The 25,484-nt window shown below is 51.0% G+C and overlaps 1 protein-coding gene across 1 annotated transcript in view; it reads left to right on the top strand.

The window, feature by feature from the left end:
- Nucleotides 1-427: 427 nt before the first annotated feature.
- The window catches only part of LOC309361272 (inositol polyphosphate 5-phosphatase OCRL-like), a gene marked incomplete at both ends in the record, with an annotated part of 518,559 nt that continues 493,502 nt past the window's right edge, over nucleotides 428-25,484 (top strand). Inside the window, 11 exon segments of the mRNA XM_081896178.1 lie at nucleotides 428-466; nucleotides 1,140-1,193; nucleotides 6,784-6,893; nucleotides 8,333-8,468; nucleotides 8,966-9,076; nucleotides 9,534-9,699; nucleotides 10,506-10,714; nucleotides 11,094-11,117; nucleotides 13,429-13,483; nucleotides 13,486-13,535; nucleotides 14,059-14,143. Of these exon segments, the coding sequence (XP_081752304.1) occupies nucleotides 428-466; nucleotides 1,140-1,193; nucleotides 6,784-6,893; nucleotides 8,333-8,468; nucleotides 8,966-9,076; nucleotides 9,534-9,699; nucleotides 10,506-10,714; nucleotides 11,094-11,117; nucleotides 13,429-13,483; nucleotides 13,486-13,535; nucleotides 14,059-14,143 (1,039 nt within the window).

Raw genomic sequence — 25,484 nt, 5'->3', positions numbered from 1 at the left:
GCGTCCGCTCTTAAAGAAAACATCATTAGATCCTTTAGATCTATCCAATTACCGCCCGGTTTCGAATCTTCCGTTCCTGGGTAAGGTGATTGAGAGAGCGGTTGCTGAACAGCTTGGTGGGTTTCTGGATGAAACATCGGCTCTGGGTCCATTCCAGTCCGGCTTCCGCGCTGGTCATGGGACCGATGGCTCTGGTTGCCCTAACAGCATAGTGCTCTCCAAATGTTGATAGACCAAAATTCCCATAATTGCTAACAATTGGCCTTGCTGACTGGGGCTCATGAGAGTTCCACTTCAGCAACACCAGGAGGGTGCGGTGTCGGCGATCCCTGCTGCTGCAGCTGCACCACTAAGGTTTCTACTAGAGCAGCCAGTAGAGAGCAACATAAACCGAGTGGCAGAGATGAATTAGATTAGATTATAGCAAATGTGGGCAACTTCTCCAGTGACCGGGGGCGGAGTTGCAGTTTGTTAAGGGCAGTAACGTGAAAGCAGAGCAGCCATTTTGCATGGAGAAGGTTCCAGGCTCAATCACCAGTGTGTGCAGATCGGGCTGGGCATGATCTCTGCCTGAAAGCTGCTGCCAGTCCATGTAGTCCGCCCTGAGCTTGATGGGTCAATGGTCTGCCTCAATATAAGGTCGCTTCCTATGTTCCTGTGTACTACAGCAGGGTTTGGAGGGCCACAAGCGCCCTGCCCATGAATTAACGAACCAGGGGAAATTCTAAAAGTCTTTGCTGAAAGGACATCAAAGCAGGGGCCAGGTGAACCTCTTTGGGAGATTATTCTGAAAGGTCGGGTGCCATGACTGAAAAGGCCCTGCCATGCTTGAAAGAGCAGGAGTTCCCTGGGAAAGGGATTCTAGTCAGTGGAGAGGCAGTGCAAACATAAGTGGGCCTTCTTCTGGTACCCTTTCCCCAAACCTTGAAACACTTGAAAGGCCAAATGGGATGCTCTGAATTGGGCCTGGAAGCAGTTCAAGAGCCAGTCTAGTTCACAGAGCACTAGCCTAATATGATCATACTGCCCAATCCTAGTTATCAGTCTTACTACATATTGCAGGAAGTGGCAGCAGGCTGCCCCCCGACCCCCAACCCCGTGAGCTAGCCTGTAGCTGTGGTTGCTTTGCTTTTTTCCAGCATTGTCATCTGATCACTAAAAATGAGCTTCAGAGACTTCTGACCTACGACCAGGTGAGAGACATCTTTGTGTTATATGTGGTGGTTTAGCATCTAAGAATATGAATCTGTTTAAGGACAATTATGAGAAATGTTGGTTGGAAGTGAAGAAAGACCTTGACATTTGGTCTAGACTAAGACTCTCCTTGTTAGGCCGAATTGCTGTTATTAAGATGAACGTATTGCCGAGATTGTTGTTTTTGTTCCAGACACTACAAATTTTGGACAAGATGGACTGTTTCAAGAAGTGGCAGAAAGATATATCTAAATTTGTCTGGCAGGGCAAAAAACCCAGAATAAAATTTAAGATTTTAACTGATTCAAAGGATAGAGGGGGCTTTGCTCTGCCGGACTTAAGACTTTACTACGAGGCAGCAGCATTTTGCTGGCTGAAACAATGGCTACTTCTTGAGAATACAGATGTCTTGGATTTGGAGGGATATGATAACAACTTCGGCTGGCATGCATATTTGTGGTATGACAAGGTAAAGGTTCATAGAGGCTTTAAAAACCACATTGTCAGAAAAGCATTATATAACGTGTGGATTCGCTATAAGGATTTGTTGGAAAATAAAACCCCCAGGTGGTTGTCACCCATGGAAGCCAAGGCGGTAAAAAAACTTAATATGGAATCAGATTGGCCAAAATATCATGAAATTATAGAATACGATGGTGAAAAGCCTAAATTACAGAGCTTTGAGAAATTAAAATCTAAAGTTCGAGATTGGTTACATTATCATCAGATTAATGAGACATTCAAGCAAGACAGGAGACTAGGATTTCAGAAGGAGAGGTCAAAGTTAGAAACAGAGCTATTGGAATCCAATACTAAGAATTTGTCTAAAATGTATAATTTGTTGCTGAAATGGAACACTCAAGATGAAACAGTAAAGTCAGCAATGATTAAGTGGGCACAGGATATCGGACATGATATTATGTTTGCAGACTGGGAACAGTTATGGACCACAGGCATCAAATTTACGGCATGTAGTGCCTTAAAAGAGAACATAATGAAAATGATCTATAGGTGGTACATGACCCCAGTCAAGCTAGCAAAGATATATCATCTGCCCAATAACAAGTGCTGGAAGTGTAATGAATGTGAAGGAACCTTTTATCATCTTTGGTGGACCTGTCCAAGAATTAAGGCCTACTGAGAAATGATCTATAATGAAATTAAGAAGGTCCTAAAGTGGACATTTGTGAAGAAGCCGGAGGCCTTTCTCCTGGGCATGGTCGATCAAACGATTCCAAAGAAAGATAGAACTTTTTTCATGTATGCAACCACGGCAGCAAGAATTCTTCTAGCAAAGTATTGGAAGACTCAAGAGCTACCTACTCTGGAAGAATGGCAGATCAAGGTGATTGAATATATGGGACTAGCAGAGATGACCGGCAGAATCCGCGACCAGAGGAGAGAGACGGTGGAAGAGGACTGGAAAAAATTTAAAGTGTATCTTAAGAATTTTTGTAAAATTTTGGAATGAGAAGATGTCAAGGGCTATGAAATTAGAGAATTTATAGCTGTTAAAATCTAAACTTAAGAAAATTTAAAGAAAGTTGTTTTTTTTAAAAAAATTGAAAGAAGGATTGCTTAAAGCTAATTTAAAAAATAAGGGTGCAGTGATGGGAAGGTTTGGGGAAGTCATGTATGTCTGTTTGTATGTTTTTTCTTTTTCTTTTTCTATTTTGTTGTCTATTCTGTTTTCTATACTGTTTAAAACGAATAAAAATTTTTATATATAAAAAAATATATGTGGTGGTTTAGGATATTGCCCTGTTTATTTCCTTTGTCTGGGATACCCCAGCCTAGGCTAGAGAAACCACTTTCAGCCAGTTAGGAGCAAAGTGCAGCTATAACATAGGATGACTGCGACTTCTACAAATGCTTTTTAAGGTTGCAGGTTTGTGCAACCTGAATTAGAAGCAAGTCCCAATTAAGTTGGAGGGTTGCCTTGGAATGAGTAGGACTGCTCTGCAGTTTCCCAGTTAGAGGGCTTTCCTAGCTCAGCACACGCTCCAGATGTTGTTGGACTCCCACCAGCCCCAGCATATCTGCTGTCCAGCAATATCTAAAGGTCTATGGTTTCCTGCTCTAGGTTTTGCATCTGTCTGGAAAATCTGCGTTGCTCACACGTTCTTATCAGCAGAGACTTCCATTAAGTCCAATTAAATTGCTGATGCTTTTTATTTTACATTTTTCTCTCCAAGGTTTGTGTGTTCATCATGTTGACGACCTTTCTCCCACTTGGCATAAGGATCATTTTGTGTTGAAACAGAGGCCTGATTGCTGCACCTTACGGTGGATTTAAACTCTGTGAGCGTAGTCATGCCTTAGCCCTTTGAGAAGGATGCTGCAAGGAAAGCAAGGGGGGGGGCAGCCTCAGACTTCCAACATATGCAAAACTATCATAAAACATTAAAAACTTCCCTAAAGGCTGTATAGTTACTTATCTCCTTGACATCTGACGGGAGGGTGTCCCACAGGGCAGGTGACACTACTCAGAAGGCCCTCTGCCTGGTTCCCTGTAACTTTGCTTCTCACAGTGAGGAAAAGGCCAGAAGGCCCTTAGTGCTGGACCCTGATGCCTGGGCTGAACAATGGGGATGGAGACACTCTTTCAGGGCTGAGGCCATTTAGGGCTTTAAAGGTTGGCACCAACACTGAGAATTGTGCTCAGAAACGTCCTGGGAGCCAACGTAGGATGCAAAAGGATGGTTTTGCAGTTGCTCATAGTGTCGGGGGTGTATTCTGGTGGTGGTTAACAGTTTGTATGGATTATTGGTACATATAACATTGTCTGTTGGAGGTATGGCTAACCTGTGGTCTGCCAGATGTTACTGAGCTGCAGTTCCTGTTGGCTCCAGCCATCATGGCCAGTAATCAGGGATGATGGGAACTGGAGTTCTGCAGCATTGTGAGGGCCACATGTCTGCTACTCCTGAGTTAGAGGATTTTCCTGTCGTGTGATGCAGCAAAGTAATTTAAGATGACATGAGGCAAAAATGCACAAGCATCCTGTACCTTTAAGAATTGGGTATAAGATAGGATTTCAGCAGGTATACCCCTTTTTTGCACTTGGCTAACCTACTAGTAGGGACGCGGGTGGCGCTGTGGGTTAAACCACAGAGCCTAGGGCTTGATGATCAGAAGGTCGGCGGTTCGAATCCCCGCGATGGGGTGAGCTTCCCTTGCTCGGTCCCTGCTCCTGCCAACCTAGCAGTTTGAAAGCACGTCTAAGTGCAAGTAGATAAATAGGTACTGCTCCGGCGGGAAGGTAAATGCCGTTTCTGTGTGCTGCTCTGGTTCACCAGAAGCGGCTTAGTCATGCTGGTCACATGACCCGGAAGCTGTACGCCGGCTCCCTTGGCCAATAAAGCGAGATGAGCGCCGCAACCCCAGAGTCGGTCACAACTGGACCTAATGGTCAGGGGTCCCTTTGTTGTTGTTGTTGTTTAGTCATTTAGTTGTGTCCGCCTCTTCGTGACCCCATGGACCAGAGCACGCCAGGCACTCCTGTCTTCCACTGCCTCCCACAGTTTGGTCAGACTCATGTTTGTAGCTTCGAGAACACTGTCCAACCAGGGGTCCCTTTACCTTTACCTTTAACCTACTAGTACTTCACCTTGGTCTTCCAGCACAACAATGGCTGTTAATACAGTGTTTCCCAACCGGTGTTCCGTGGCACACTAGTGTGCCGCCGGACGTTGCCTAGTGTGCCGTGGGAGGGAGGCGGGCGAGTCGGGCTAATCCTCCAACGAGCTCCACCTCCAGACCCATTGCTCAAATCCTTTAACCCAGGAGGGCGGGGAGGGGGGGGGAGAAAGAGAAAAAAGAAAGGGTGGGAAAAAAGAAGGGGAAGAGAAAATATTTTTTTAAAAAAAGGAAAGAGAGGGAAAAAAGCGAGGGATGGAGGAAGGGGAATAAACAGAAGGGGAGGACAATGAAGAGGGGCGGGGCTTGGCAGGCAGTAGATAACTGGGGAGGGGGGCGCGGCTGGCGGCGGCTCAAGGCAGGAAGGGAGGAGCTGCCTCGCGGAGAGTCTTGGGCTGCAGAGATTTCCCGTTCAGGAGCGCGGGAGGCCACGCCGTGGATGGGAATCTCCTCCTCCTCTTCCTCCTCCTCCTCCAGGAGAGAGGGTGGTCCGCCCCACCGAGTCGGGCGTGCTCAAGCGTGGGAGCCTATAGTTAGAGCTCAGCTCCTTTTCTTGCCTTCCCCGCCCCCCCACGGAGCACATTTTCCTCGCCCCCCCAACCCCCGCATGTAGAATAGAAGCCCTCCAGCCTCCACGGTGCACAAACTCTCCCCTCTGCAACGAAGGTGTTATGTACTGAGTCGAATAGGATCCAAACTGCAGCAGTCTGATTGGTCCTAGAACAATAGGCTCCAAAAGGCAGCAGTCTGATTGGTCCTAGAACAATAGGCTCCAAAAGCCAGCAGTCTGATTGGTCCTAGAACAATGCAGCAGTATGATTGGTTAGCAGGAACCACCCAATCATGCTCCAGATAGAAGTGAATCCACAACCTGATTGGCTTACAGTAGAATTCCGGAATTAGCCAATCATGTGCAGCCCATTGTGTAAATAATGTATATAAAGCAGATACTCTGAGGGGACATTCATTCATTCCTCCTCACCACTATGAGCTGAATAAAGAGCATGAAATCACTTTGCGACTCTGAGTATATTTCAGAAGCGCTTTGTTGCATATCTTTGGTGAGGTTTTTAGGCAGTCTTGGTGCACCTTAAATCAGCGCTAATTGCGCCTGGACGCAGTATTTACTTCCGAGTAGGCCCCCTTCCACCCCCCCCCCCCCGGTAGCACCTGACGTTGCTATTCGTATCATCAGGTTTGTTTGTTGATAATTTAATTGTTTTAAAAGCATCATGCTAAAGAGCTCTCTCCCACCCCCAGACCCTTGGGCAAAACAGAAACACACACATACACAAACACAGAGATTGAGCCCTGCAGGTTTTATGAAATGAATGGATTCTGAATGCCTGTTTCAGTGGCTTGTCCGCCTTAGGCTGCTGGGCCAGACACCTGTTACACGGTGCAGTCCGTAAGCTGTGAGCGCTGCTACCTGCCGCCGAGACCACGTAACGACAGTCTTGAAAGACCTACATTGGCTCCCAGTACCTTTCCGAGCACAATTCAAAGTGTTGGTGCTGACCTTTAAAGCCCTAAGCGGTTTCGGTCCAGTATACCTGAAGTAGCGTCTCCGCCACCATCGTTCAGCCCAGACACTGAGATCCAGTGCCAAGGGCCTTCTGGCAATTCCCTCACTGTGAAAAGTGAGGTTACAGGGAACCAGGCAGAGGGCCTTCTCAGTAGTGGCGCCCGCCCTGTGGAATGCCCTCCCATCAGACATCAAAGAGATAACCATTACCTTCTATGCTGTTACTATTTTTTTATTTTTTTTTTACATAAGTAAAAAGTGACCTTTCCCCATCTGGCATGGTGGTGTGCCTCGAGATTTTTTTCATGAAACAAGTGTGCCTTTGCCCAAAAAAGGTTGGGAAACACTGTGTTAATAGACTCCATTGTCAGGCAACAGGGGGTCTTTTGCTTCTCTGCTGATAAGCGATTTCTTTTTGGCTTTAGCTAAACATTCAGCGTACCCAAAAGACAGCTTTTGCTGATTTCACAGAGGGAGAGATCAAGTTCATCCCGACGTACAAATTTGACTCTAAAACAGATCGCTGGGACTCCAGGTAAGCGCCTGCTTGATAGTTGAGCCTTTGTAAGTAAGTCCTCTCAATCATTCTTCTGCAAGGCTTGTTTGTTTTTCCTAGTCTGCTGAGATGCTAGTAGTGTCCTGCCTTTCCATCCTCCTGAGCAGGCTAGTAAAAAATATATTTTAAACATGGCTTTCTGCTAAGCAAGCTGGTGGAGGAGGGCTAGAGTTGAGGGCTGGATGGACTTCCTTTCCTCTGCAGCCAGAATGGACACCAAGCCACGGAAGAAGAGAGAGATCCAGCTCTCCTTTACCTGCTCACTTTGCTTGCATGGAATTCCGGGTTGCCAAAGGCTGCTAGGCGAGTTGTGAAATGCAAGGCTGTGATATGTTGCCTTCCTCAAGCCATCCCTGCTCTGGAAATGTTTTGGCTCCTTTCCCCCACATTTGTCCTGATAACCAGCATCCTCTGTTTCATGGCGTGTATAAGCGGTGTTGCAGTTCCTTGAAAGGTGCAGCAGGCTGAATGAAAATCCTCTTTGTGTCAAGGAAGTCTGGGAATGAGACTTGGTGCTCTCTCAAGATGAGTCTGCCAGGGCATAAGAGCATGAGAGCAGCCCTGCTGGATCAGGCCATTGGTCCATCTGGCCCAGCATCCTGTTCTCACATTGGCCAATGAGATGCCTCTCGGGGAGCCCACAAACAGGACCTGGGTGCAACAGCACGCTCCCCTCCTCCAAGCCATACTGCTTCTCTTGGTGGAGTATGTTCTGAGGCCATTATGGCTAGTAGCCATTGAGCCTCACCATCCATGATTTGGCATATTCATGTGGTTCTTGACAACTGCCAGAAACCACCTAGGCCTGCTAGTTTCATTGCTCTTGCTGTGGTAATGGGGAAATCAAAAGGACAGGCAGAACATGTAGTGACGAAGCCAGAAAACGGCAGGCTCCTTTGGGCAGCATTTCAGGTGCCAGAAAGGGTCTTTTGGATCACTGAAAAAATAGTGTCTGAACAAGAATAACGGGGCCCCTTGCTTTGGGGAAGGATCATCATTTGGTGGTGTGCCATATGCTTTGTATGCAGAGTCTCAAGTTGAAAGGCACCTCCACCTGAAAAAGGATTGGGCCACAGAGAGCTGCTGCCAGCCAGAGGAGACTTAATTAATGAATTGTGGGGTTGGAAGGGATCACGAGGGTCATCTCGTCCAACCCCCTGCAATGTAGGAATCCAAACTGGGGGAGGTCAGAAATTCATTCTGACCTGGTAGAAGGCAGCTTTTGATTTCCTGACAACTCTCTCCATGAGGCAAAATGCCTGCACACCTGCAAGGTCTGCCCCTTCAGAAGTTGGACTCCCAAGCCCCATCATCTCCAGCTCTTGACCGTGGTCAAGATCACAGGCCGTGTGTGGAGCCAAAGTTTGACTGTGTGAGCCTTGTGTGTTGCCTCAGCCAGTCCAACTGTCTCCTTGCAGTGGGAAGTGCCGTGTGCCAGCATGGTGTGAGCCAATCCTCTGGAGAGGAGGCAGCGTGAATCAGCTCAGCTACCGAAGCCACATGGAATTGAAAAGGAGCGACCACAAGCCTGTCAGCTCCCTCTTCCTCACAGGGGTAACATCTGCCCTGGCCAGGGCTGTCGTCTATTCAGGGTTTTTAGTTGCCTGCTATGTGGCACCTCCTCGAATCTGGGCAGGCCCTGACCAACAACCAGGCCCCTTTCCACAGAGCTCCTCCTTGCCCAGTGACTTCCAGTGCAAGGAGTGGGCAGGTTTTGGCTCTGTTAAATCCCTAGGCTTCCATTCTCCACTGTTCTGAGTACACGCTGCTCCTGCAGGCATGGCAGACCACATGGGCTGAACTGTTTACCTTAACCGTTGGCTCCATTCATGCAATAGAGCTTCTGTGGTACTTGGCTTGGAGCATTTGGCTTCAGCCCCTTGGCTCTGGAAGTCACAGCTGCTGCCATCCCTGGGGAAGCTCTCAGAGTTACAGTACTTGCCTCTTTCAGGGCTGGGAACGGGGGGTGCATCAGGCCTTTCTGCTCTTAACTCATACCCCCCTTTCAGTCCATAGCTCCAACAAATGTGCTCTGCCCCCCCCCCCGATAGGTGAAGGTTGTGGATGACCGACGGTACCGGAAAGTGTTTGAGGATATTATTCAGTTGATGGACAGGATGGAGAACGAATTCCTTCCCTCCCTGGAGGGAGGTAAAGACGAATAGGATCCTCTCCAACCCCTTAAAGAGGGTTTGCTGCAAAAAGACCAGGGGGGAAAGAAGCCCTTGGCCCATCTAGCTTAGTCTTGAGCGGTTCCCCAGGATTTCCGGGGGATCTCTCCCAGCCCTACCTGGAGAGGCTGGGGATAGAACCTGGGACCTTTGCATGCAAGGCAGATGCCCTTCCACTGAGCGGCAGCCTCTTCCTCGCAGGCAAAGACTCCAGGGGTAGCCAGCGTGGTGCCCTCCAGATGCTGGACTACAACTCCCATCATCCCCAGCCAACATGGCCAGTGGCAAGTGCAGCAATATCTGGAGAGCCCCACGTGGACCTGTTGCATGTGCAGTCCCCTAAATGAGAGGCCGGGGCCAAGGACAAACTTCCCCCTGGAGCACGTTTCCTTGCCTCTGCTGAAGGCAAGCACTCTCTTTCCTCCCCCCCCCCCCTTTTGCTCTGCAGTTTCCGTTTGAGAATGTGAAGTTCCGGCAGCTGCAGAAGGAGAAGTTCCAGATCACAAACAACGGGCAGGTCACCCTGCACTTCTCCTTTATCCCCAAGCTCAGTGACAGCCAGTATTGGAAGCCATGGCTTCGCGCTGAGCCCTGCGAGGGATACTTGGAGCCCAGCGCGTCTCTCTCTGGAATCAGAGAACTGTAGAGTTGGAAAGGGACCCCAAGGCTCATCTAGGGAAGGCCTTCCTTTTCTCCTCCTCTTCCCAACCCTCCTCCCTCAAACCTTGGGAGTTTGGTAGAGCAGGGGAGGCTTAACATTTGTGGGCTGCATTGCCCCATGCTCAAGCCTCCAAGGGCCACACGTCAAAGCAGCTGAGCCCAAAGTGTAAAAGTGTGTGTGACCAGCTTTAAACAAAGACACACAGACAAATGAATTGAAGCCAAGCAATGCTGGAGGGTCCCCAAACACCTTTTGGCATCGCAGGGAACCAGTGAGAGCAGTCCGTCCAAAAATTACTTTTTTAAAAAAATGCGTATTTTTATGTTGTGGAGGCACAAAAATATCTTGGGGAACATATAGAACTAGCCAAACTTTTAAAAACTCAATGAAATGTAAACTAAAAAAGAAAGTTACATTGGGGGTGCAAAAATCCTTTCCCTTTTTATATTCTTTTGTTAGGATCACTTTCTCTCACCCCCCCAGTATCCTGTCACCATCTTCTGTGCAGCTGCTGCTTTGGAGGACTAGAGAGGAAAGTGGGGTGGGAACTGAGTCGCTTCTTCTCCTAATTCTTGAAGTTAAGGTTTCCCCCATACACCTGTGAGAACAGGATGCTGTACTAGATGGGCCATTGGCCTGATCCAGCAGGCTTGCATTGTGTCCTTTTGTTCAATTCTTCACTGTCTTCACTTTTAATTTACAGACAAGCCAACTTGGCTGTGCCAAAGAGTGTATCTACCTGACCTCCTCCCGTTTTAGGTGAGACGGTGGACATTTCCCTGGATGTGTACGTCAGCAAAGAAGATCAGACTGAGGCTATCTTTGTCCTTCACCTTGACCCTGGCAAGGACTATTTCCTCACCATCAGTGGGAGCTACCTACCAAGCTGCTTCGGGACCTCCTTGGAAGCCTTGTGCTGGATGAGGCAGCCGCTTGGCGACGTTCCCGTCACCAGACTTATTGACCTGGTAGGGAAAGGGGTTGATTTACCTGGCAGGTTCATGTGCTGGATGTCTACCCTTCCCACTCTGCTTGCCTGCTTGGAAAACAGCTGCTCTTCCACTCAGCAATGTGGGGGCTGGGGGTCCTCCGCTGCATTCAGCTTCAGCTTCTGTAGCTGTGCATCCGCTTCCTGTGTGCTGTTCATGCCCTTTGTTTGCCTTGACTGAGTCATCCCAGGTTCTGGTCCTCCCACCTGCCCTTTCGCAGGGCCACTGAACCGTGTGCATTTCCCTGCCATCTGCCCAGATACTGTTCAGCCAACGGGCTGTTTCTTTCTCTTCTCAGGGCCTGTGCCATTAACACCCTTGGTTGTCTTTTGCTCTTGCCTTCCTCCTCTGATCTCAGGGAGAAGGCAGCTTCCTAGAAAAGGTAACAGTTGGTTTGCTATCCTCTAGATGTTCTTGTAGCGGGCTCAGATCAGGTTTACACGGGGGTTGCGTTCCGAGGTACCGTGCGTTTAAATGAAATTGCGTATATTGGGGACAGCATTGGAAAAGCCTGCAAACACCCTCTAAACTTCCGGAAGCCCTTTTGAAAGGCCTTTTGAAAACCAGCAGCCTCCCTGCAAAACACCTTGCTCCAACTCTCCACAGGCCTGAAAGGTCGGTGCCAAAGCTCCTGGGAGGGAGTCGAGATGCTGTTTCCATGCCACTTTGCCGGTTTTGTGCTCTTGGGGGGGGGGGGACATTTTTGCCCCTTCAAGTGCCCCTTCCAGCTTTGCGGCAGTGTGCATGTGCCTCGAAGGCACGTAAATGGAGTTGCCCTTGTCAACGATCAGCAGCTGCTCCATGCAGTGGCAACTGGTCCCTTAGGGCAAACCAGGCACTACCCCACCAACCGGACTTTCCTCTCAGGCAACCCGCACCTGCCTGCCTTCTGACTCAAATCCAGTCCAGGTGGTGGCTCTAGCTCTCTGCTTTGGTCTCTTCCCTAGCCTCAACGTGGTACTTGTAGAACTCGGCAGAGGAGAACGGAGACGAAACCAGAATTTGCCATCACTGCTTGTCACTGATTTTGCGCTGCTTGACTCTGGGTCCGCTTGCGATTGGCAGCACGGGAGGCAGAAAGCCCAGTCTCATGATGCAGGCGCCAGCCCCCTCTGGCCCCAAGAGCCAGTTTTCTCCTTGTCTCTGTGCTCAGCAACTGCTGCACAGGCTATGCCACTCTGGCTGACTCTTACCACCTGAGCACTGGCATTTGGGAAGCGGTAGTGGCTGCTTTGGGGTGGCTCAGGGAAATGTCACTCCTCTCAAAATCAGATCGACTTGGGTGTATTATCCTAGCCACAAGGAGACAGTGATGACTGTCAATTTGGACAGCTGTAGACATTTAGAATCATGGAGGATATGTTGGTCAGTGGCTACTGGTCAGGGCTATTTTTTGCCACTATTATCACAAACCACATGCTTTTGATTACCAGTTTCTGGGGAACATGATGGACAGAGTGCTCTTGTCCCCGTGTCCCTATGGACTCCCAAGGGCATGTGGTTGGCCATTGTGGGAACAAAATGCTGATCTAACCCAGCAAGGCTCCGGTGTTCTTTAGCATGCACCAGCTACTCTTGCACTAAGACTCTGATACAGCATGTGTCATTCCCCACACTAATACTCTCTCTCTCTCTCTCTAGACAGGGGCGGGGAGTATTGGCGGTGGGGGGGAGGGGAGGGGGGATGAACTGGGTCCTAATCAACAGCTGCCCTGGGGATGAGGGGATCAAATTCTCCATCCTTGCCAACTCCTTTTAGTGATGGGCTGCTTGCCACTGCTGTGCTCCTAAAGCTCTCTTGCTCCCCCCTCCTCTGTTTCTCTTGAATGTGGTAGCTTGAGATAGAACTAACCACCCTGAACATTTCTGGAGAGGAAGATGGGAAGGAGGCAGGAGGCATGGTTCACCAGCTGCTGTGTGCTGCATTGCCCAGACAAAGTCGTGGGCTGGGGCTCCAGCTGTTGCTCAGTTTCTACCACTGCCCCTGCAACGTGCTCTAGACAAGGGGTGGTGAACATGTGACCCCCTCATCTCATCATGCTGGCTGGGGCTGCAGCCCATCAACCTATGAAGACCCATCCATGTTCTGTTGCTGTTTTTGTTACTTATTTCCTGCCCTTCACCCTAAGGTCCCAGGGCAGGTTCCAGCAATTTAAATAAAATGTTAGCCAAAGCTCATATCCACAGCTGCATATTTAGTAAGCTTTTGGGTGAACTGCACATCCAGAGTGGGAGGCTTGAAGTCTAGATAGTGAGACTGGTTTCATAATTTCTGACCTGGCAATATATTGCGAATCATGATGTGTGTGTGTACTATGCAAAAAACACCATGTGGGGGGAAACTGTGAAGCCAGACAATGCTTCTCGAGATTCCTGCAGCCCCTGTGGACTCTGCCGGTTCAGCTTTCCCCTGCCTTCCTGCAGGGGGCAGCAAAAATCACAATGCGGGGGGAACCGTGAAGCCAGCCAATGCCTCTACATAGCTCCATCTTATTTTAGACATTGTGATATATTGGTGTATTGCAATGTTTAGCTAGTGATATATCACCGTGTTGAAAGCCAGCTATCGCCCAGCCCTAGTTGTGGCCTCTGAGGGCAAGACTTGTCCACCCAGCTGGAGCAAGGAAAGAATGCATACAGGCACACATTCTGTCAGGCTCTCATGCCAGTCCCCCTTGTCATTGGACCTCCAGGAGAAGCAGTTTCTGGATATCGTACCCCAGGATGGTGATGACTCCACTGAGCGGCCAAGGAGATCTGGCTTTTGGTGGACCACCTCTTCAAGAATGCCTGCCACCAGGTGAGCTGAGGGGGACGGTACCATTGAAAGGATGGGTGTTGGCTGGAATCCAGTACCAGTTTTGGGGTGTGCAGGTTCCAAACGTCCCAATTGATTTATATCTTAGCTACCGACTCGCTCTTACAAACTCCTGCTGTGAGAATAGTGGCACCTTGGTGGAGCGGCAGCGGGTGGGACATCCAGCATACGGTCTTCCTTAGAGCGGCTCAGAAGAACCTAAGTGTTCACAATCATTGTCTGTCTCTCCCTAGCAAAGCGGCTCTCTGAGACTCGCCACTAGAAGAAGCGGGGAATGATTTCACTCTCCCATTGCCCCAAATCATGAGAAGGGTAGTAGGAATGCTACTGTGGAAAGCAGGCGGGATACAATTCTCAGCCCTTGTGCCAGCTCTCTTGGTGAGGGGCTTCTCTCCATTGTGGCATTCCTCGACCTCACATTATGCACCCCAGGGCTGGATTGTTCTTCATGCTATCCAGGATGTACCTCATCCCTTCCGAACGCATGGGTGATACTCTGCTTCAGGAGGACCTCTTCCAGACCCCGGGGACGCAGGACGAGCTGCAGGAGAGAATTGAGTGCCTGGACACCAGCATTCCCAAGACGATCCGTATCCTCTTTGGGTGACATTGTTGGGGAGCAGGGCTGCTTGGTGGTTTTCTTTCGCTCTTGGCTGGAGTGGACCTCACTTTTATATACCTGGTGGCTTAGGTTCCTAGGCCACCCCATCCTTAAGGCTCTGGGACACAGCACAATGAAATATGCCCACAGTCAAGTCCAGTCATGCATCCAAACAGCTTCACAGCTTTAACCCCCATTTGAAAACATCAGCCTGGCTAGATAGAGCAGAGGTGGGGAACCTTGACAGGCCCGCAGGCCCCACATCTAGCATCATACGTGGTGTCAAGGTAAAGACATGGCTGCAAAGGAGCTTCAAGGGTACTGTGTTGGTCCCGGGGGGGGGGTACTGTTACCCTAGCCAAAGTTCAGTCCTGAGGCACTGGCCTGGTAGAAGTTCACAAGATGAGAGGCGAGGTCCGAAACGGAGCTGGGCGGGGTCAGGAACACTCGAAGATCAGAAGCAGGAAGCCGGGCAGGGAACAGGAACGCTGGAAGGTCAGAAGCAGGAAGCCGGGCGAGGAACAGGAACACTGGAAGTTCAGGTCTAGGTCCGGGTAAGAGCAGGTACTCCACAACGACGTTGCTCCCGCAACCTGGGACCGGGCTGACTGACCTTTATCTTCTCTAAGGCCAGGGGCGGTCCCGGCCCCCAGGAGCCCCGCCTCTCCTGGCCTTAAGGCGAGCACTCCTCCTGGGAGAAACCAGTTCCCTTCGCCTCTCTGCCCTAAGCCTCTGCAGTTCAGGAGAGGCCGAAGGGTTACTGGGCCCCGGGGGAGGCTCACCTGTAGACACTGAGTCCTCAAGCACCTCTGGGGCCAGAATGGCTTCACCTGGTGCCTGCTCCTGAGGATCTGACACAGGTGCAGGTTCCTCAGAATCTAGGCCTTGCCCCAGTTCAGCCGGCCCTGGAGGCGGGGACTCCTGTGCAGGCTGGGATTCCTCTGGTTCAGCCTCTGAATCGGAATCCCAGGCCATCACACCACACCCCCTCCCAGGCCCCCCCTCAATCGAGGGTCTGGACCCGGCTTGCTGGGGTACGCCGCATGGAACTCTCGGAGGCAGGCGCGTGGACGTTGGCCACTGGTTCCCAGGAACGGTCCTCTGGTCCATACCCCTTCCAGTCTATGAGATACTGCAGCTTTCCCCTGCGGTATCGGGAGTCCAGAATGCGTTCCACCTCATACTCAGGCTCTACCTGAACCAAAACTGGCTGCGGTCGGGGACGGTTCGGGTGGAACTCGTCGGGTGGGGCCACCGGACTCAGAAGGGACCTGTGGAATACCGGGTGAACCTTCAGGGTTGCGGGCAACCGGAGACGGAATGCCACAGGCGACACCTGATTCACGATAGGAAACGGGCAGGTGAAACGGGCGTCCAGCTTCCGCGAAGGTCGAGAAGGGTGGAGGTGGCGAGTGGAGAGCCATACCAGGTCACTGACATGGAGTTCCGGCCTGGACCTTGTACGCCTCCTTGGCCTCTCGCAGTTGCTCCATCAATAGCTGTTGCTGGGACTGGAGCTCCTGAAGCCACTCTGTCACTGCAGGGACCGCGGATGCCGGCAGCACATCCGGAAACAGCCGTGGATGAAAACCGTAACTGGCCTGGAACGGGGTCTGCTGGGTGGACGCATTCACCGCGTTGTTGTAAGCGAACTCCGCCAATGCTAGGTGGTCGACCCAGTCATCCTGCTGGTAGCTGCAGTAACACCGGAGGTACTGCTCCAGCACCGCGTTCGCCCGTTCCGACTGGCCATTGGTCTGTGGATGGTAGGCTGATGAGAGACAGACCTCTGTTCCGAGGGCCTGGGGCAAAGCTCGCCAAAACCGGGACGTGAACTGAACGCCCCGGTCGGACACCACACGCTCAGGTAGGCCATGGAGGCGGAAGACATGCTGAAGGTAAAGCTGAGCGGTTTCCTTAGCTGAGGGTACGGATGGGCAGGGAGCACAGTGCACCATCTTCGTGAAATGGTCGGAGAAAACTAGAAGGCAGGTGCAGCCACAAGACGGGGGTAGCTCCACTACAAAGTCCAGAGAAACCGTGTGCCAAGGACGTGGTGGAACCGGCAACGGCTGAAGAAGGCCGGGGGGGGCGCCCGGTACGGCCCTTGTCCCGCCGGCAGACATCACAACCAGCGACGTAGCGAGCCACGTCAGCCTTCAGGCGGGGCCACCAAAACTCACGGCTTACCAGATGGGTGGTCCGATACCGCCCAAAGTGTCTCGCGGCTGGGGCATCATGGGTCATCCGGAGAACCTCAGCCCACAGTGGCCCTGGTGGGATGTATAGGCGACCGTGGTGCAGCAGAAGACCCTGATGCAAGACCAGCCCCGGATACTGAGGGCATGAGCCTTCGGCCAGTTCCCGGAGTCATTCCTGGGCCCAAGCGTCGACCCGCTGCTGTTCCCGTACCCGAGCCTGCAGTGGCTCAGCCTCCTGGGTGGCCAGGAATGCAGCTGATGGTAGGATCGTGGTGGGTACTGCCTGCTGTACCGTGTCTGCGTTGTCTTGGGGTTTCTGGGACAGGGCATTCGCCTTCTGGTTTTGGGAGCTAGGGATGTAGCGGATCCGGAACTGGAACCGGGAAAAGAACAACGCCCACCGGATCTGCCTTTGGTTCAGCTTGCGGGTGGTCTGGAGATACTCCAGGTTCCGGTGGTCGGTTCTCACCTCCACCGGGTGTCGTGCCCCCTCAAGATGGTGGCGCCAAACCTCAAAGGCCACCTTGATGGCCAGTAGTTCCCGCTCCCACACGGTATAGTTACGCTCTGCTGGAAGGAGCTGGCGGGAATAGAAGGCACAGGGTAAGAGTGGCGCTTCAGGCCCGTACTGCTGAGACAAGACGGCACCAAGAGCCGTACTGGAGGCGTCAGTCTCTACCACAAAGGGTCGAGAGGGATCCGGATGTTGTAAGATCGGCGCTCTCTGGAAACAGGCCTTTAACCCCTGAAACGCCTCCTCTGCCTCGCTGTTCCAGGAAAACGGCGTCTTGGGGCGTAGTAGCCGGGTCAATGGAGTTGTGCGATGAGCATAACCTGCAATGAAGGTCCGGTAATAGTTGGCGAACCCAAGGAAACGCTGTAGGTCTTTGCGGTTCCGAGGTGCCGCCCATTCCCGAACCGCTGCCACCTTCCCAGGATCCATCTACACCCCATCTGGAGAGAGTCAGTGACCAAGAAAGTCCACTGTCCGCTGATGGAACTCGCACTTGCTGAGCTTCGCATACAGGCGGTGCTCCCGCAAGCGCTGCAACACGGTCCGGACATGGCCCTCGTGGCGAGCCGGGTCACGGGAGAAAACCAAAATGTCATCCAAGTACACCACCACGTACTTGTCTAGCAAGTCCTGGAACACGTGGTTAATGTACCGTTGGAACACAGCGGGCGCGTTGCACAATCCGAAGGGCATAACCAGGTATTCGAACTGCCCGTACCGGGTCCCAAATGCTGTCTTCCACTCATCCCTGGCTCGGATCCTAATTAAATTGTAGGCCCCCCGGAGGTCAAGCTTGGTGAACATCTGCGCCCCTTGCACCCGCTCCAGCAACTCCGAAATAAGGGGCAAGGGGTACCGGTCTGGGATGGTAATTTTGTTCAGGGCCCGGTAATCATGGCAAAGGCGAAGCTCCCCACATTTCTTCTTAACGAAGAGTACTGGCGCAGCGGTGGGCGAGGTAGAAGGCCTAATGAACCCACGCTCCAGGTTCTTGCGCAGGAAGTCCTGCAAAGCTTCGCGCTCTGGCTCTGTTAGAGAGCATAAGCGACTCACCGGCAGGGGCGCTCCGGACTGGAGGTCTATGCCGCAGTCAAAAGACTGATGCGGCGGCAGCTGGTCTGCCCCCCGTTCCTCGAACACGTCTTGGTAGTCCCAGTACTCGGCTGGGAGCGTGGGTGCTGCCTCCTCCGTGGGTGCGGCCGCTAGCATCTCGGACTGAGCATGGGAACATGGGTCTGGGAAGTGCACAGTCCGTTTGACCCAGTCAATCTGAACGTTGTGAGCCTCCAGCCAGTCCATCCCGAGCACCAGGGGGAACCGGGGCATGGAGGCAATGTCCAAAGTTCGCATCTCCCGGTGCTGCTGGAGACACAGGACCAAGGGCTGGGTCTCCTGAGTAACGGCACCTGAACGCAGAAGCCATCCGTCAATTGCTTCCACCTGTACCGGTTCTGGCTTGTTCCGAAGTGGCACCTGATGATGGGCAGCAAAAGCAGCGTCCATATAGGAACGGGTTGCCCCTGAATCTACCAAAGCATGGGTAAGAATCCAGGGCCCACCTGGAGGGTGTAGACGTACCGGAACCGTAAGGTGTTGCAAATCCATTGGTGCGGGCCCATTCTGCGCTGTTTGGGACCCCCGGTAGCCAGGGCCATCAGCTACTGGGGTTGGCGGTTTCCCTGTGGCTGGCATTTCTCAGGACAGGACCGGGCGTAGTGTCCACTTCCGCCACAGTAGAGACATAGATTCCCCTCCCGACGCCGCGTCTTCTCCACGGGGGAGAGGCGTGGCCGCAGTGCCCTGAGCTGCATAGGCTCTTCCGATGACTCGGCTGTGGCCGTGGGGCTGCCGGTAGAAACTGGCGCCGAGAACTGGTAGTGCCGGCGGCCCCGGGCCTGACGACGGTCCTCCAGCCGATCGTCTATCTGTAGACTCCGTTGAACGAGAGTGTCTAGCGAGGTGGGACGTTCCATTGTGGCCAGCTGGTCCAGTATCTCGTCCGAAAGCCCCTCGAGATACTGGTCCCGAAGAGCAGAGTCATTCCAGGTCAAGTCCTGTGCCAACAGCCGAAATTCCGTGGTGTATGCGGCCACCGTGGACTTGCCCTGTTTCAACCGCCTGATTGCCCGGTTGGCTTGACTCCCCTTCTGGGGATTGCCGAACGCGGCCTCCAAATGATTGCAAAACCCCATATAGTCTGTCAGCAAGGGGGAGTCTTGCCTGAGCAGCGGCAACGCCCACGTGGCCGCCTGGTCCTTTAACAAACTAATCAAGAAGTGCACCTTGGTGCAGTCGTCAGGGAAGTTCCGGGCTCGCCCCTGAATATACAACTTAGCCTGGGCAAGGAACATGGGGAAGCTGGCCGGGTCCCCATCAAATTTCTCTGGCAAAGCCACTGGGTACTTGCCAGGAGCCGGGGCGTCGGCCCCAGGAGCCGGTAGGGCGTCCAACCGCTGCTGAAGTGCCGTCACCGCATTGCTGAGCTGCTGCACGGTGTGAGTCAAGGCCTGGTTCTCCTGGGCGATTGCCAACAGCGTAGCCGCTTGGTCGGCCATGGCTTCTGGCTCTTCCCGAACGCACCCCAACAAAGAGGGAGTGCGGGTGTGGCGGGAGCAAACTGTGCTGGTCCCGGGGGGGAAGGTACTGTTACCGTAGCCAAAGTTCAGTCCTGAGGCACTAGCCTGGTAGAAGTTCACAAGATGAGAGGCGAGGTCCGAAACAGGGAGCCGGGCAGGGTCAGGAACACTTGAAGATCAGAAGCAGAAAGCCGGGCAGGGAACAGGAACACTGGAAGGTCAGAAGCAGGAAGCCGGGCGAGGAACAGGAACACTGGAAGGTCCGAAACAGAGAGCCAGGCGGGAACAGGAACGCTGGAAGGTCAGAAGCAGGAAGCCGGGCGAGGAACAGGAACACTGGAAGTTCAGGTCTAGGTCCGGGTAAGAGCAGGTACTCCACAACGACGTTGCTCCCGCAACCTGGGACCGGGCTGACTGACCTTTATCTTCTCTAAGGCCAGGGGCGGTCCCGGCCCCCAGGAGCCCCGCCTCTCCTGGCCTTAAGGCGAGCACTCCTCCTGGGAGAAACCAGTTCCCTTCGCCTCTCTGCCCTAAGCCTCTGCAGTTCAGGAGAGGCCGAAGGGTTACTGGGCCCCGGGGGAGGCTCACCTGTAGACACTGAGTCCTCAAGCACCTCTGGGGCCAGAATGGTTTCACCTGGTGCCTGCTCCTGAGGATCTGACACAGGTGCAGGCTCCTCAGAATCTAGGCCTTGCCCCAGTTCAGCCGGCCCTGGAGGCGGGGACTCCTGTGCAGGCTGGGATTCCTCTGGTTCAGCCTCTGAATCGGAATCCCAGGCCATCACAGGTGCGTTCAATTGTTCTTTGGCAAGCAGGGTTTCTTGACCGCACTTTTGGAGTTGACCACTAGTATTTGCTGTTTGGATTGAAACCATGCCTGCAGAAGGACATTTCCTCGGCAGATCAGCTTTGCAGGCAGCTTCGTCAAGAGGGGAGGTGTGGGATAATTACAGTGGGGTGGCTCAGTTGGTAGAGCGTGACACTCTTAATCTTAGGGCTGCGGGTTCAAAATGTGGGGTAATAAGCAAAGGATTTTAGGTATACTAAAAACAACAAGACCGCCCATAAAATGTATGCTATTGCCATGCCAAAATGAGGGAAAATTATTTGGAGGGAGGCAAGGGATGGGGCCATGGACCCCTGATTGGGAATAAGGGAACTAGATGGTCCTCGGTGTCCCTTCCAACTCCACAATTCTATGATCCTGTGTCTTAAACACAAATCTTGAGGAATAGTGTGTGTGTGTTTCTGTTTGAACTTCCCCAGCCTTTGCTTTATTCTGATTTGCGCTTGCGTCCCTACTCCCCATGTGTAGAATTGCTATACCTTTGGATTTTCCTGGACATTCAAGCGTTTCCCGCATGGACACTTGTTTCCAACGGCCAAATCCCGGTGGATGGCAACCCTACCCACTTGTGCCAGATTGCCTGGCATACATTACAAGCATCTAGTCACATAGATTCTCCAGAATCCCGGGGCTAGCCAACCTGACGGGAAGAGTCCGCGACCAGAAGGAGGAGGAGTACCAGGAAGAATGGACAAAATTCAAAGATTATTTAGCTAAATATGTCAAGATAATCTAATTGGAAAAGCTTGCAAATACGAGATAGGCTTAGGATTTAAATATGTAAGGATAGGAATTAAGATGTTTCAAGCTAGATTAGAAAGAATGAAAGATGTGAAGTGATCAAGTTATTTTATTTTTATTTTTTTTGAGAAGATTGATTTTGGAAAACTGTTAAAATGAAATACAATGAAATTCAACCAGGGGGATTTGAGGAAGTCACTTAACAATGTTATCAAGATTGGTTTAATTACAATTAGGATGTATGTTTGTTTGTTTGTCTTAATTTTTGGGGGGGAAATTAATAAAAAAATGGAAATTAATAAAAAAAGGAAAAAACACACCATAGATTATCCAGAATCCCAAGCAGCGACATTGTGAAACTTTCATAGGAATAAAAGGTAGGGGGAAAGGAGGCACAATGTCAAGCAGGCAACAGAATAAACCCGAGCACTGTGGGTCTAAAACCTGCCCCTGAATCTCTTGCTCCCCACTCTGCCCTTCTAACAATACCATTTTTTTGCTTGCTGGATGGCTGTGTGCAATGAGAGCTCAGTCACTGAGGAAGGATGCTGGCCCAGTGGTAGAAGTATGTGCTTGGCATGCAGGCGATCCAAAAATCCATTCAAGAGCAAAATTCCAGTTCTCGTGTTTTCTGTATACATGGCTAATTTAAAGGGGAATAGCATGGTGCCTTCCACAGAGTCAGACCATTGAGCCGCCTAACTCCTTAAGGGAGGACCAGAGCTCGCTGGTGATGCAGGTCCCAGAACAGTCTCCAGCCTCTCCAGGTGAAACTGAAAACATCACCGGCCTGGAACCTTGTAGAGCCACTGCCAATCAGTACAGACAGTGCTGAGTTAGGTAGCTACGATCCATCACCCTTTGCCCGAAGCAAAGGCACATCGCTGGTCCAAATCTTTGAAAGACTTTCCCTGCTCACCAAGCCACCTGCCCTCCTTTATGCATTGCCGATGGCGTATCAAAGGGATCCTCACTGCAAGTCTCATCAAGGCAGACAGCTTGATGAAATCTTGGTGCCCTTTCTTACAAAATGCTAACAGGGACAATGGCACCAGTTGCCCTCTGGACTCACAGGGTGCAGCTTACTTTGGAGCCATCCATTGTACACATCTGGAATGGCCCTTGAGAAAGGATGATCTGCCTATAGTCAGCAGCTTACCACCTTGTTGTTTGTTAAAAACTTGAATAAAAAGCATGCTTAAAATAAAACAGGAAAGATGAAATTTTGCTGGCTTCTTGAGAAAAGAATAATGCTTCATTATTTGTATCTGTTTCTCTTCTCTTTGTAATGAGTTTTACTGGGTCTGTGGTCATTTTAAGTTGCTTACCTTCACTAAAATATATAAATCTACTTGACTGGAAACTTTTATTATCCAAATTCTAACCCACTTTGGATAGCAAAATTCCTGGAGTGGGGAGGAGGGTTCAATGTTCTAATAGATTAGATATGGACAGTCCTTCAGTACAGCAAAACTTGACACTTTGAAACCTTTGAGTCCTTTCCAAAAGGACTTCACCCACTATTTAGGGGGGAAGTATGTCAGAACTGACCTTCTCCAGTACTGATTCCACATTCTTGGACTCCTAATCTTACACGTAAATTAGAGCTGGAACCATCTCAGGCCCCATGTCTCTTGAAATGACCATGACCTATTGAGCAAAACCACAGAATCCACCTCTCTGGTGACTAAACCCCACTTGCTTTTACAAAATAAATTGACAACAGAGGAAAATCATGGAAGAAATAAAATGGCTTTTGAAATTAACAAAGGCGATTCCTTTTATCCACATGTATTACGGGACATGTTCAAAGCGCCCCTCAGGAGAAATTCTGTAAGCAAAGGTAGCAGATACACAAGGACACATTGCTAAAAGAAACAAAGGGATTTGGAGGGACCATGAGTGAACAGGTAGTACCAGAATGTACAGAATTGTACCTAGAAAAAGGTTACAACTGGATTACCTTTTTGTAAACAAAAACAACAACAACCCCCAAAATAAAACTCGGAAGCAGCAGGACTCCTTAGGAACTCTTCATAAAACAAAACACAAAACTGCATATCCCTACCTAGTCACCAAATGTGAGGGGAAACGTAAACCAGCATCTTAAGGTAAAGGTAAAGGTACCCCTGCCCGTACTGGCCAGTCTTGACAGACTCTGGGGTTGTGCGCCCATCTCACTTAAGAGGCCAGGGGCCAGCGCTGTCCGGAGACACTTCCGGGTCACGTGGCCAGCGTGACGAAGCTGCTCTGGCGAGCCAGAGCCGCACACGGAAATGCCGTTTACCTTCCCGCTGGTAAGCGGTCCCTATTTATCTACTTGCACCCGGAGGTGCTTTCGAACTGCTAGGTTGGCAGGCGCTGGGACCGAGCAGCGGGAGCGCACCCCGCCGCAGGGATTCGAACCGCCGACCTTTCGATTGGCAAGTCCTAGGCGCTGAGGCTTTAACCCACAGCGCCACCTGCGTCCCAAAACCAGCATCTTACACTGCTTTAAATGATAGCCAGATTTTTACCACACCAGAAGTAAAAGCACGGGGCATTAATAAGTTTTTGAAAAATCATGCACTTCATTTGTAGGCAAGGGAAAGCTTTCTGAAATGTACAAAATCTTACTAAGACACACAATCTGTTGAAATGACCAAGCAGCGGATGAGATTCGGGGACAGCGGTGTGCCGCCTGGGGAAATGTTCCTTTCCATTCACCTTAAGCAAAGATGTGGTGACCTTGTGCATCCATAAATAACTTTCAGAAATGTATTCCATTACTTCCCAAAGCTTCTCAATGGGCTACTGTTATGTACTGAAGTTCTCACCCTGGGCCTGTAGATAGGTATGCAAATGAAGGATCGAAAAGTGACGTTCAGTGATTGGATAGTTTTGTATGCAAATGAAGGATCGAAAAGTGACGTTCAGTGATTGGATAGTTTTAGAAAATGGCAACAGTTGCGTTGTTCTGGAGCTCTATATAAGCAGGCTGACTGAGCTCCTCAGCCTAATTCTGTTCTGGCATCTGAATAAAGAAGAGCTGTTTAAAGAATCGCTGTGTCGTCTGACATGTTCGCCCACAACCTAACACTGGCGACGAGGATGGGATCGATGGACATCAGAGCACAGCCAGATGCGGCCATCCTATGAACTGAGCTGAATCACTGGACAGAACCAATTCAGAGCTGACTGTTCTGGCTAGAGCACTGTGTTCCATTCATCGCCCACCACGCCGGCATCGGAATCATGGCTTCACTTGTGCCTCTACCACTGTTTGCGCCAGCCATTGAATCGTGGAACTTCTACCCCGCTCGGTTCGACTGCTACCTCCAAGCCAACGAGCTGACAGCAGTATCTATGGAACGGAAGCGGGGCCTATTCCTCAGCCTCTGTGGGCCTGAGGTGTTTGAGACAGCCCGAGCATTGGTTGCGCCTGAAGCAGTCCAGGCAACACCATGGGACACGATCCAAGAGAAGCTCCGCAACCACTACGCGCCAAAGCCGTCCAAGATTGCTGCCCGCCATGCGTTCTACCACCAGAAGCAGACAGAGGGGGAGTCAATCAACAACTACACCACCGCCCTGCGACAAGCTGCAATGCACTGTGAGTTCCGAGACTTAGACGATGCCCTGATGGATCGAATCGTCTGCGGGGTCCGGGACATCCATCTGCAACGGCGTCTCCTCGCCAAGCCAGACCTCACGCTGCAGAAAGCCATTGAGGAAGCTGTGGCCTCGGAAGCTGCTGAACACGCCGCCCAGGAGATCCGCAAGGCCAGCAGCCCACGTCTTGCTAGGGAGCCAGTTCCAGTACATCACGAAGAGGCCAGCAGTGATGAGGCATCCTCCAGTGAAGACAATGATGTGCACCAGACAAAGTGGGAGCGCAGGAAGTTCCAACAGAAGTCCAAGGGCCAACCGGAATGCGCCGGCTGTGGAGGCAACCATTCCCTTTTTTTAAAAAAAGAAATATTTATTGAAGTTTTACAAAAACATAAGTACAAAAACACATGAAAAAAGAAGAAAGAAAAATAAAAATACAACATACAAAGGGCAAAAAGAAAATAAGAAAAAATTAAAAACAATTCCGTTTTTCATACCTTAAAACTCATTTGCTTGTTTCTTTGACCTCCTCACACCTCCCCTTCTTGTATTCCCATTTACATAATCAAATCAGCAAATCCTTACCCTCTTTCATTTATCTTAACTCTATATCTTAACATTTAATAACTCTATACAGTGGTGCCTCGCAAGACGAAATTAATTCGTTCCGCAAGTTTTTTCTTCTTGCGAGTTTTTCGTCTTGCGAAGCACAGTTTCCCATAGGAATGCATTAAAAATCAATTAATGCGTTCCTATAGAGACCGCTTGCCAGGCTGGCAGTGCGGAGAAGGGCTTTTCTCTCCACCGCAAGCCTTCAGCACAGGTACGGGAACAGAGGGGAAGGCGCACAGCGCTTCTCCT

The sequence above is a fragment of the Podarcis melisellensis genome, assembly GCF_964234715.1.
Source record: "Podarcis melisellensis genome assembly, chromosome: W".
NCBI classification, from domain to species: Eukaryota; Metazoa; Chordata; class Lepidosauria; order Squamata; family Lacertidae; genus Podarcis; species Podarcis melisellensis.
This window is presented reverse-complemented; position numbering and strand designations above follow the sequence as displayed.